At 35.2% G+C, this 13,091-nt stretch overlaps 1 protein-coding gene across 2 annotated transcripts in view; it reads right to left on the minus strand.

Annotated features, from left to right (window-relative positions):
- The window catches only part of CWF19L2 (CWF19 like 2, cell cycle control (S. pombe)), a 92,583-nt gene that overhangs the window by 37,591 nt on the left and 41,901 nt on the right, over positions 1 to 13,091 (minus strand). For both annotated transcript variants that reach the window (NM_001142831.1, XM_021101972.1), the window contains 4 exon segments: positions 1,626 to 1,763; positions 3,591 to 3,707; positions 9,426 to 9,515; positions 11,373 to 11,469. In NM_001142831.1, coding sequence (NP_001136303.1) covers positions 1,626 to 1,763; positions 3,591 to 3,707; positions 9,426 to 9,515; positions 11,373 to 11,469 — 442 coding nt within the window.

A 13,091-nucleotide genomic window follows, 5' to 3' on the forward strand; every position in this document is an offset into this window, starting at 1 on the left:
GGGGGAACTTTATTGTTTCACTACACCTAGCACCTAGAATGGTATCTAACATATATTAGGTGCTCAATAAAAAAAATTTTTAATTAATAAATTATTATTATAATTATTAACAAGGCTTTGTTTATACTGTGTATAAACTTGGATGGAGTATTAGACTACTAAAACTATGTTTAATTCAGACTTCCAAATAAAATGATCTATTTCTAAGAAGGAAACATTCATAAAAACATGTCCTCCTTTCCGCTGGGAATCCAGACCCTAGAAGATTTCTAGTATCTCCTCCAAAATAAGAAGTAAAAAATGATCCTAATGGGCTGAATTTAAGATCCTACATAATTCTTAGTGATTAGAAGAATGATCATTTCTATTTAAATTCAAGTTTGTTTTACTTCCTCTGACATACACATACAGATACTTCCGTTATCGTCATTTTAGTTTTCATAAAGTTAATTTTTTCATCAGGTAGTCTATTTACACAGTTTTTTATAAAGTCTAATAAGGTATACAGTAAAAAGGCTCCCTCCTGCCCCTCAAATACCTACGTTCAAACTTCACCACTAAATGGAATGATACCAATGGTATCATAAGCAAGGATGGGGGAGTTCCCATCGTGGCGCAGTGGTTAACGAATCCAACTAGGAACCATGAGGTTGCAGGTTCGATCCCTGCCCTTGCTCAGTGGGTTAATGATCCGGCGTTGCCGTGAGCTGTGGTGTAGGTTGAAGACGCAGCTTGGATCCCGCGTTGCTGTGGCTCCGGCGTAGGCTGGCAGCTACAGCTCCGATTTGACCCCTAGCCTGGGAACTTCCATATGCCGCGGGAGCAGCCCAAGAAATGGCAAAAAGACAAAAAAAAAAAAAAAAAAGCAAGGATGGGCAATTTTTTCTGTAAAGTGCCAGATAGTAAGTATTTTCAGCTTTGTGGGTAACAAAGTCTCTGTCACAACTATTCAGCTCAGCTATTATAGACTATATATAAACAAAGGTGCATAGTTGCATTCCACTAAAGCTTTATTTATAAATATAGGCAGTGAGCGGAGTATTTCCAGTGGGTCAAGATCTGTTATAGAGCTAGGTTTAAATATGTCTCCTTCATAACAATGTTGATGGAAGGGTCTGCAACAAAGGATGCTATCTGAAATAAAAATTCATCCTACTACCCATGAAATATTGATATACATTTTCAAAAAAACACAAAATTTTCATTTAAGTAGACTTTTAAGGTTATTCCAAGATGTCTTCTAATTTATAACATATTACTTAAAATATATACCTTGTGACATAATTATGAAGAACTAGAGGAACATCAAGACAAAACAGACTGGGAACCTAGCTAGCAGCATGTTGTCAATACTGATGTTTGGCCCCTTAAATAAATGACATTTTCATGGAATACATTAAAAAAATTAAATAGTTCTCTTAAAAAAAAAAAAAAAACTAAATCCCAAAAGTATAGTGCCTAATCAAATCAATTCCAAAATGCATGTTTCCAATATGTCTTACAAAGGGTTAAATTTAATAAAACAAATCAAGACTAGAAAGAACTATCTCTGAAAAGCAGCTCATTGCAAATTGAGTAACCAGCATCCCAAAAGTCAAAGGTATCGTACAGCATATATATTTTACCTTAGATGCCATTCTCATAAAAAGTTTGTTTTGATTTTCTGCTGTTCCCATCTTTTCGTTCTTGATTAAATCATTTAGGCTTAGATTATCATCATCATGAAAGTATTTGACCCTTTCTTTTTCCTCATGGGTTGACGCCTACAACAAATGAACATTATTAGTTTAGTGAAAACATGAGTCTCAGGTATTTTAATTGAATTACCTATAAATCTGATATTATATGTAAAAATCCCACTATGTATCACAGTCTTTCCTTCTAGTTTATTCCTATTCTATATTAGAATAACACTCCCTACCTCTTCTGCCTCTATACTTTCTTCTTCCCCAGGGGTAGAAGCATGACACTATTTGATTTATGAGTTTTGAGGAAAGGGCACAATTGCCTTTTGTCTTATTCTCTCCTCTCTGCTCCTCCCCTCCTTGTAGTAAAAATTCCCCATCACTGTGGAGGGAAGTCAGCAGTTATCCAGGGATCAAGGAAGCATATCAAATACAAAAGTGAAGTATTAGCAAACCCACTTAAAAGAGCTCTATCAGAAATAAAGCTGATATTCTGATTCTCAACTAAAATAATCCTGGGTTTTCCTGTTAGTTGGTCCCATACCTTCATGTGGAAAAGAAATGTGCTATTATTTCCCAACAAATCACATCTCCCCAACATTGTTCTCACTTTCCTTATCCAAATAAAACTTATTCTTCAACTTCTTTGAGATCTTTGGAACCACTGCAAATATTTTTTTCCCAGCATTACCCTTCCTGTATTTACTAGCTTACATCTCACACTCCCTGATTTCAATCACTCCCTGGCTCCAGATTCCTCTCTGGTCCTCTTTTCATTATACTCAAAAAGCAAACCTGAATGAATGTGTCTATCCTCCTTACTCCTATACCTACATTAGTCAGTACTAAGCAATTCAAAAAGAACATTCATAATGCATTCTGGCAATCCATCTACGAATCCCTAGTCAATTTTGTCATTCCATACAATTCAAACCTTCACTATTCTCCTGCCACATCTCCCTTCCAAACCTCTAATATGTCCCATTTCATTAGAAAAGGTATTTATTTCACTTCCATTTGCAGAACAAATCAATTACTATCTTTAGCAACAAAGGCACTCAACAGTAGATAATAAGCATTTGACAGAAAAATTCTAAATGAACAAATCTACTGTGGACTCAATTACCATTTGTATGACCTTTTGAATTTAAAACAGAAAATCTAATCTGGGAAAACTGAATCTGCTGTTTTTGCCATTTTAGGAGCCTCAAGGTATTACTAAAAATTAACTGCTACAGCTAAAAGATAAAGAAAATTAAGTTTATAAAGGAGCACAGCAACTACATAATTAAGATACTGCTCTATATGGATACCATCACCAAATTTGAAATTAGCTAACACAAAATAACAGGTCTGTGGGACCAACGTTTTCCTTAAGAGCTATGATAAGTATGTAAAAAGAAGCTAGAAACAACATAAAAGAAACATACACTAAAATTAAAATTGCCTTAAACATTCAATGTTCATAATTATTTGAAAACTGTCATTGAATTAGATTTCATTTTGTAAAAGGCAAAGGGGTAACTTGGAATAAAAGTAATTTAACAACTTACTACCTTATACTGTTTGCATTATAAAGCTACATTTCAGAAAATATTTTGAAGTACAGTTGACCCTTGAACTATGTGGAAGTTAGGGGCACCAACTCCCATGCAGAGGAAAATGTGAGTGTAACTTTAGAGTCAGTCTTCCCTATCCACACTTCCACATTCACAGATGCAAACCCCCACAGACTGTGTAGTGCTACAGCATGTAATTTATTTAAGAAGTTCTGCACCTAAGTGGACCTGTGCAGTTCAAACACATGTTGTTCGAGGGTCAATTGTGATCTGATGCAAAGAAAGCCCCAAGGGGAAAATAGGAATTCTGAATTAATAAACAAAATGTGTCATATGGTAAACATACAATCTGTCTCTTCCTTCTTCCTCCTTTAGATTCCATGTGTTTTCCTGATGTGTTCACAGGCCACACTCTTCCAGACAGATCCGTTCTGACAAGGATCACCTCTTGCTGGTCTTCATTCTATGGAAAGATTTAGAGCTAACTTCTGAAATTATTGAAAAGAGTACTGAATGCTTATATTTAATAACTAAAAAAGCATAAAGTGATTTTAGTTTTCACATAATATTGTGGATTATTTTGCTTCTCCCAGACTTTTATTATCCACTATAAGGTAAAATGACCATAATCTTTTCAGGGAAAAGGTGGGGAAAAATACCCAGAGTTTATTTTTTCTAAAAAACAATCACAGAAGCAAACTTCAAATATAGTTTTCACCTAGACAATATTAAAAGATGACAAAGCACCAATATTCAAAAGGCATTGTATGAGCATGCCCAGATGCTGCAGATGTTGTGTTTAACAAATGTTTCTTCAATTTAAAGATCTATTGAAACTTGAAAGCAATAAAATGACAAAACAAACTTGTTAAAGTAGCTACTACAATGATATTCCACATAACTTATTACCATTAACAGCCCTCAGTGCGTTTCACTTCTCTAACTCTCCAGAAGAAGTTACAGCCTGCATACTTTCAATCTATTACCTTTTTCCTATGAACTTTAGGTCAAATATATATACCTGGTAGAGCACAGAATAAAAGTAAACTTTATTCTATGATGAAAATAGAATTTTACTAAAAAGATTCTAACAAAGAATCACATAAAGAATATCAGATAACCACTTAATTAAAAATCAATTTGAAATAAGACCATGCAAATTATTCACATTTAATTTACCTCTCCAATCAGAATTAATGATTAAAAATCAATCTCAATTCCATTTAATACAGATTTAGTTCCCTTGTTGAAATAAAAGAACAAATGCATACCAATTTTTTGATTTTATATTCACACACAATACTAAGTGGATAGTAAAAATTATTGTCACTATTTTTCTTCTTCAATTAATCAGTTAGCATTAGTTAATGAAGTGTCATATTTTAAAGAGTATCTCTACTTATTCTCTTACTGGAGAATAGAGATGGGGAGAGCAAGGGGGGTAGGGCAAGATAAGGGTAGGGGATTAAGAGGTATGAAGTACTATGTAATATAAATAGGCTATAAGGATATATTGCACAGCACAGGGAATATTGTCAACATATAATAACTATAAATGGAATATAACCTTTAAAAATTGTGAATCACCTGAAACTTACATAACATTACAAATTAACTGTACGTAAAAAAAAATTTCTTTTAAAGGAAAAAGTATATTGCTTTCATTCAAAGCTAATATTAAAAATTCTAGGAGTTCTTGCTGTGGCACAACAGGATCAGCTGCGCCTCTGCAGCACCAGTGGGTTAAAGGAACTGGCGTTGCCACAGCTGTGGTGTAGGTCCCAACTATGGCTCTGATCTGATCCCCAGGAACTCCACATGCTGCAGGGAGGCCAAAAAAATGGGGGAAAAAATTCTAAAAGTTTTAAAGCCTTTTCTAGCATTTTGGAAATGAAGGAAAACTTCCACTAGATCAGATTTACCCACCAGTTAGTATTCTGCAAGTCTATCATCACTGACATGTGTTTCCATTATCTTTTTTTACTTGTCTTTTTTGTTTCCATTTTTACCTTTTAAAATTTCAAGAAATAAGCAGTAATTATTGTTCTAAATATTTTCATGATTTCTGAACAATCTCTACTTTATCTCTAAGTATGTCCAGAGAAAAGCAGGCTGTTCATGTCACACAAGTACCCAGCCAAAGCAGTGAGCAGACTTAAAATCAAACTACATTACATTCACCAAGATGCAATCCTGTCTCAAGGCTATTTTTTTAATTTGTGAAAGGTATTCACAGGACTATATCTGCTCAAAGGAGATACCCTTTTCTAATCCTATAAGGCATCAGATGGACTCACAGCAGTCTTAGTTAAGTCTCCTTTTTTCAATTCTTTTTTTGTTTGTTTTGTTCTTTTCTCAATTCTTTTTTTTTTTTTTTTTTTTTGTCTTTTTGCCATTTCTTGGGCCACTCCCTTGGCATATGGAGGTTCCCAGGCTAGGGGTTGAATCGGAACTGTAGCTGCTGGCCTACACCAGAGCCACAGCAACGCAGGATCTGAGCTGCGTCTGCAACCTACACCACAGCTCACGGCAACGCAGGATCCTCAACCCACTAAGCAAGGCCAGGGATCAAAGCCACAACCTCATGGTTCCTAGTCTGATTTGTTAACCACTGAGCCACGACGGGAACTCTTCTTTTTCCAATTCTTAATGCTGCTTATTTGCATCTTTCTATTTTTTTCCCCTTTAATCAGCCTTCCCAAAGAGTTACCTATTTTATGTTTTTTTTTTTTTCTTAAAGAATGAACTCTTGGTGTTTTTATAATTTCTACAGGTTTTTGGTTTTCTGTTTCAGTAACTTCAGCTTTTATCTATCCCTCATAATCTCACATCTATTCTTTGAAATTATTTTCTTTTATCTCTTCTTTGTTGAGTTATCGGCTAATGCTAGTGTGGGCTCTAGAGCCAGAATGCTTCTGTTCCAATCCTGCCTCATTACATAATCTTGCAATGCATTTAATTCCCTCAATTTCTTTATTTGTAAAATAGAATAATAAGGTGTTTCCAGGATCAAGTAAATTAATACATGAAAAGTTTTAGAACAATGCCTAGGTATAAAGTTATAAATAAATATTGGATATAATTTTTAGTTACTTTTCATTTCATTCTTTCTTTGACTGAATCCTGCCTATGATTTAGCCAATATCATTTCAAAAGTTCCTAGAAAATTGTGTCTTCTTAATATCCACTTATTATTTCACTTTTGTCTCGTTTTGTTTCATATCTGCTTCTTATGAATATTATTCTGTTCTTGTAGCTAAAGCTACTACATATACTTAATTAATTTATTTATTAATTAATTTATTTTTGCTTTTTAGAGCCGCACCTGCAGCATGTGGAGGTTCCCAGGCTAGGGGTCTAATCAGAGCTACAGCTGCCGTCCTGCGCCACAGCCACTGCAACTCGGGATCCAATCTGCATCTGTGACCTACACCACAGCTCATGGCAATGCCAGATCCTTGACCCACTGAGCAAGGCCAGGGATTGAACCTGCAACCTCATGGTTCCTAGTGGATTCCTTTCTGCTGCGCCATGATGGGAACTCCCATATACTTAATTTTAAAGTCATTTTAAGACTGCGTGATCATGTTAAATTTACTGGCAATAAGAACTTATACACCAATTTTTTAAAAATATCTTTTTCAGGGAAATCTAATGTTTTCTGGAATCTTGTTGTGCAAGTTTATCTGAAATGTCTTTTTTTTCTTCCTTCCTACCTCTCTTCCTAGTCTTACCTTTCACTAATTGGTAGTTTTTAACTGCTTCCACTCAGTCCATCAGGATTCCCCATTCTTAAAATTATACAGCGATAATGGGGATATTTCACATAGTCTAAATAATGGCTGCATGGTTATGTCTGCTTTCTCTATGCCTCCCAACATCAATAATTTCCTATGATGGAGTTCCCGTCGTGACGCAGTGGTTAACGAATCCGACTAGGAACCATGAGGTTGCGGGTTCGGTCCCTGCCCTTGCTCAGTGGGTTAACGATCCGGCATTGCCGTGAGCTGTGGTGTAGGTTGCAGACGCGGCTCGGATCCCGCATTGCTGTGGCTCTGGCGTAGGCCGGTGGCTACAGCTCCGATTCGACCCCTAGCCTGGGAACCTCCATATGCCGCAGGAGCGACCCAAGAAATAGCAACAACAACAACAACAACAACAAAAAGACAAAAGACAAAAAAAAAATAATAATAATAATAATAATAATTTCCTATGAGCTGTGGGGAGAAAATTTTCCTTCTACCATTCTAGGTTCTTTGTCTGGTCTAATAATCAAACTAACATGAGAGAAAAACAAATTTAATTTTATACTTATGGAGGTCGCATAGGTTGCTTATATACCTTTTTACATTAAGAATCAATTACTTGTGAAGATTTGACAAAACAAAGGGGTTTTTCCTTGGGATAGCAAATTGTGTTTATCCAGCTTTCTTGGCCTCAAATTTCCATCTCTGGCAATAAGGATACCTTCCAACCTCCCAGCATAGGAAGGCTACTTTCTCATGGGAGCTTTGTTCCCTGCTTTCAGGGGAACAAGGAAAGGCATAGTGTTCTCTTACACCAGCTATTTTCCAGTTAACTTCAATTTAAAATAATTAGTATGGCACCTTGGCATATTTTGGGGTGGCCTGCTCCAAGCCCCATCAGAGAAGTATTCTAAGCCTTTTCCAGGAGCCATCAAACTTGGTTCAAACAGAGAGAGGCTGTGTAAGAGGACCTTTAATCTCCATTTTCTCAGATGAACTCAATTCCTAGCCACTCTGCCTATTTTTGGAGTTGGATTCCTGCAAGCTCCAGTTCCTTATTATTTTATTGGGTTTTCTTTTTTTTTTTTCATTTTTTTTTCAGTTTCCTATACACAGAGAAATGTATCTTGATTTTTAAGCCATGTAACATCTCTTTCAATTTACTCATTTTATATTGTCTGTGATTGCTATGTTTTTGTACAGACTGAAGGCCTCAAAGCATTAATATATCTGTAGTCACAGCATTCAGAAATGCTGTTCTGGCTCAATGATTTTCCAAACTCTTCAGAAGACCACTGTGTAAACTTCATTTCAGTACTGAGACTCAGAAAACAAGAGATAACCCAGATACAAAATAAAAATATATTCTATGACTACATCTCTTTAGTTGCTTGAGCTACCCTGTGTCAATCCTAAAATTCTTCTAGAGCATGATCTAGATTGAAGGCACATATTTATTTTAGCTTCTTTGATTTCTTGTCAAATTGGTATAATAATGATCTGCCTAACCTCTCTCTCTCATAACATTGCTGATAAAATAGATACTAAACATATGTAAGTTTGAGAAAACAAATATTAATATAAAGGATCATTACTAAAAAATTATAAGCTAATACTTAAGACTAAAGTTCATTTCATAGTTTTAAAAGTGGCTTACTTAGGGATATGTTTAACCCCTAATGATTTTAATTTTATTAGGAAGATATCTTCTAGAACCAGTAGTATCTAGCTCTAGAATAATATGAAAAGCTAATTCAATTCTACAGTTTACTTTACTTCTTTTTTTAAAATAATTTTTTTCTTTTTTTTAGGGCCACACCTGCAGCATATGGAAGTTCCTGGGTCAAAATGGAACTGCAGTGCTGGCCAACACCAATGTCACTTTTTGATAAGAATTAGCCTATGCAACCCAAGACACACACATAAACATATAGCATCCCTGGCACTCAAGATTCCCACTACTCTGCCTAGGATGTGTAACTTTCTAACATGCTGTGTAATTTATTTTTTATCATTTGTCTCTCTCTTCCTCAAACAAAATTCCATGCAGATAGGTATTTTTATCTGTTTTATTCAGACAAACAAATCCTATAACAAAATATTTTATATGAAAGAGATACCAAATTCAAGCCTCTCATTTTGGAGGGGAAGGAGTTAATGACCAGTTTGACTTTTGCAAGGTCAGTCAGTAAATGGCAAAGCCCAGAATAAAAACCAGGTTTCCTTGGCTCCAAGCCAAGGCTTTTTTCCACCAGACACAATGATAGAACATAAAAGAATACATATGAAAATAAATCCCAAAAACAAGTACACGAGCTTATACATATACACACACTGACACAGAAACAGAAACATTAACATTAAAATATTACCATGGCCAAGTAGAAGCATTATACAAGCTAATTACCTACATATAAACAAACTATATTACTTACCATTACTGCAGATTTTTTTGATATCTGTGTTACAGTTTCTTTGAATTTATATGCTTTTTCAAGTTGGGCTTTAAGCTGTTCAGCTAATTCCTTCAAACAGAAAGATAAGAAAAATAGATGTGATATATAAATTCTTCATTTGTAGAATATTTCAAATTCATGTAATTGAAGGGAAATAGCATAGTAAACATCCAAATGCTATCATCTAAATACAGTTACCAACTCACAGTCTAGTATATTACTTTCTAATGAACTCATCTGGGTTACAAATTCCCAAATACCTGTCAAAATTGTTTATGCTTTGAAGGTAAATAATTACAAGGACATGGGGGAGGAAGGTACAGGGTGTTTGGGGTTGGTGATACAAATATAGCATTTGGAGTGGATAAGCAATGAGATCCTGCTGTATAGCACAGGAAACTATATCTAGCCACTTGTGATGGAACATGATGGAGGATAATGTGAGAAAAAGAATGTATATATATAAATAAAACTGGGTCACTTTACTGTACAGCTGAAATTCACAGTAAATCAACTACAACAGAAAAATTAAAATCTTAAAAAAAATTTTTTTAATGAAAATTCTCAAACCTAAAAGAAAACTGTTACAAGGACATATATTTTAGGGAAGACAGGGAGATGAAGGAAATACATAACCTTAAGAATGACATTTTTATAATTTCTTAAATATTATAAACTTTTAATACTCAGAATTTCAGTTATTTGTAAAAAGAAAGCCATCACGAGATTTAAGTATTACCTTATTTATTGCTGATAAGTAACTTCAGATAAAAAATATGAGTATATTTCATTTTTACTCTAGGAAATCTATAAATATTTATATGAAACAGCTAGCATACAAAGCAATAAATCACAAAGAAATAAATTAAATAAACAGAATTACATGACAAGCAAAGAACAGGATTCTCCACTGCAGTGACTCCATGAACACAGGAACACTTCTAACTTAGGGACTGTCTGAACTCATTTCTTTGTGCTTTCAAAGCCAAAGGTTATTTTATTGCTGTTGTTTTTGTTGGTGGTAGTGTGTCTTTCTTACTAATTTCTGAGTTTGAATCCGAGGACCAGATTCAAAGAGAGAGAGAGCAGCAAATGCAACATACGATTTTTATTAGAGATACAAACTAATAAAATCAGAAGCATCCTGTTTGGTCACTTTTTGTTCTACTAAAGAGTGTTGTACTGACAGCACACCAAAACAGAAGATCGTTAAAATATGGATTTGAGATGAATACCTACATATGACCATGAGTGTCAACTTTGTCAAGACACGGACAGCTGCCTAGTTTTGCTATTCTGCCATATGCATTGTAACATGTATTTGTATAACAGAAATGTGATAATATAATAAATAAATAGACAGATGCCATTTTTACCAAATTATCCCTATTTCTATTCAATTGTGAGGTAAATAAGTCTCAAATCACAATATTATTATAGGAGTTAAGTGAGCTAATGTACACAAAGCATTTAACATACTGTCAGACATAAATATGTTGCCTTAAAATTTGAAAAAATGAATTAACTATCCTTTTAAGGAGCTCATTTTTTAGGTTCCTAAGTCAGGGAATTTAAGAAAGTACACATTTTTAATAATGACCAAAAAAAAAGGGAAAAAAGACAGAGACATCTTTATTTCTCTCAAATATGCTCAATAAATAAAAAATACAAGAGTAAAACAAATATCCAAGTTAAAAAGAAAATTAAAAAACATTTAGTTCCCTAGAATCTTAAATTTCAGAAATTTGACAAAGTACATAATTACTTAGAAATATAAAGCACTGTTTTTAGAAGTGCTCAAGAATTTCTTCAAAGAATTAATAAGCATCATTATTTTTAAAGTGTGCTACACCCACATAAGAAAGTCCAAAATTAATTGTAAGAAGTTCAATATTTACTACTTTCTAAAGAACATATAAGTCTTACCATATTTCCCATCATCTCAGCCTTGATAATCTTGGCCCCCAACTTATTCTTCTCATCAACACTCAGGATACAGACAGAGTCATCCTCTGGACCACTTCTGTTTGGATAGGAGAGATAAGAGCATATGAGATATAGGTACATTGCAAGTAACAAAACCAAGATTCAAATGCTATTTCAATTGACCTTAATAAATCATTCAGCACAAACAGATCACGATTCCAGTACATAAATAAACAAACAACAACAACAAAAAAACGCTCAATGCTCCATCATATATCAAGTCAAAGGTTCCCTGTTACAATGCCATGAATGGCATAGGGAAGCTATAAAAACCTGACCAAAGACTCAGCAGCAATGAGAACAATGATGCCCACGTTTATTCTAAAAAAGAAACAATGATAATTTAAAACACTGGAATCAGGCCATTATTCTACACAGCTGGAGAAACTCTTCTCATTCAATGTGATACATTACTAGTAATCTAAGAAACTATAACCAGGAATTGCTATTTAGCTGCATTCAAAGAATAAAAACAGGAGTTCCCGACATGGTTCAGCAGAAATGAATCTGACTAGGATCCATGAGGATGTGGGTTCAATCCCTGGCCTCAGTCAGTGGGTTAAGAATCTGGTGTTGCTGTGAGCTGTGGTATAGGCCAGCGGCTATAGTTCCGATTCAACCCCTAGCCTAGGAACCTCCATATGCTATAGGTGTGACATGCCCCCCCCAAAAAAAACAAAGAATAAACACAGTGATTATGTGCTCTTTTGCAAAGTCAACCAGAATTAGACAACATAAACTAACCCAAGTTTTCAATATACATTCTGAGTAAGTAACAGCAAAACATAATAGAGCCCCAAATCAAAACTTTAATAACAATAAATGGAATTTATTTTTAAATAGTGAATTCCTTTAGGGCAAAAAAAAAACAAAGTTTTAATACATAGTATTTGAGTTTTAAAAAAAAGATATTAATCTAGAGTTCCCTGGTGACCTAGCAGTTAAGGACCTAGCATTGTCGCTGCTCAGGTGACTGCTCTGGTCACTGCTGTGGCACAGGTTTGACCTCTGGCTCAGGAATTTTTGGATACTTGGGGCACAGCCAAAAAATAAATAAATAAAATAGAATAGGAGTTCCTGCTCTGGCGCAGCAAAAACGAATCCAATTAGTATCCATGAGAATGTGAGTTTGATTCCTGGCCTTGATCAGTGGGTGAGGGATCTGGTGCTGCCATAGCTGTGGTGTAGGCTGGCAGCTGCAGCTCCCATTTGACTACTGGCCTGGGAACTTACATATGCTGTGGATGCAGCCCTAAAAAACAAAAAATACAATAAGTAAATAAAAATTTTAAAAATTGGAGTCCCTTGGAGTTTCCGTTGTGGCTCAGTGGTTCATGAATCTGACTAGGAACGATGAGGCTGCAGCTTTGATCCCTGGCCTCAATCAGTGGGTTAAGGATCCGGCGTTGCCATGAGCTGTGGTGTAGGTCGCAGATGCGGCTCGGATCCTGTGTTGCTGTGGCTGTGGTGCAGGTTGGCAGCTACAGCTCCGATTAGACCCCTAGCCTGGGAACCTCCATATGCCGTGAGTGCACCCCTAGAAAAGACAATAAAATAAAATAAAATAAATAGTAAAAATTGGAGTTCCTGTCGTGGTGCAGCGGAAACGAATCTGACTAGGAACCATGAGGTTGCAGGTTCAATCCCTGGCCCTACTCA

Source organism: Sus scrofa, chromosome 9, assembly GCF_000003025.6.
Source record: "Sus scrofa isolate TJ Tabasco breed Duroc chromosome 9, Sscrofa11.1, whole genome shotgun sequence".
Classification (NCBI taxonomy): Eukaryota; Metazoa; Chordata; class Mammalia; order Artiodactyla; family Suidae; genus Sus; species Sus scrofa.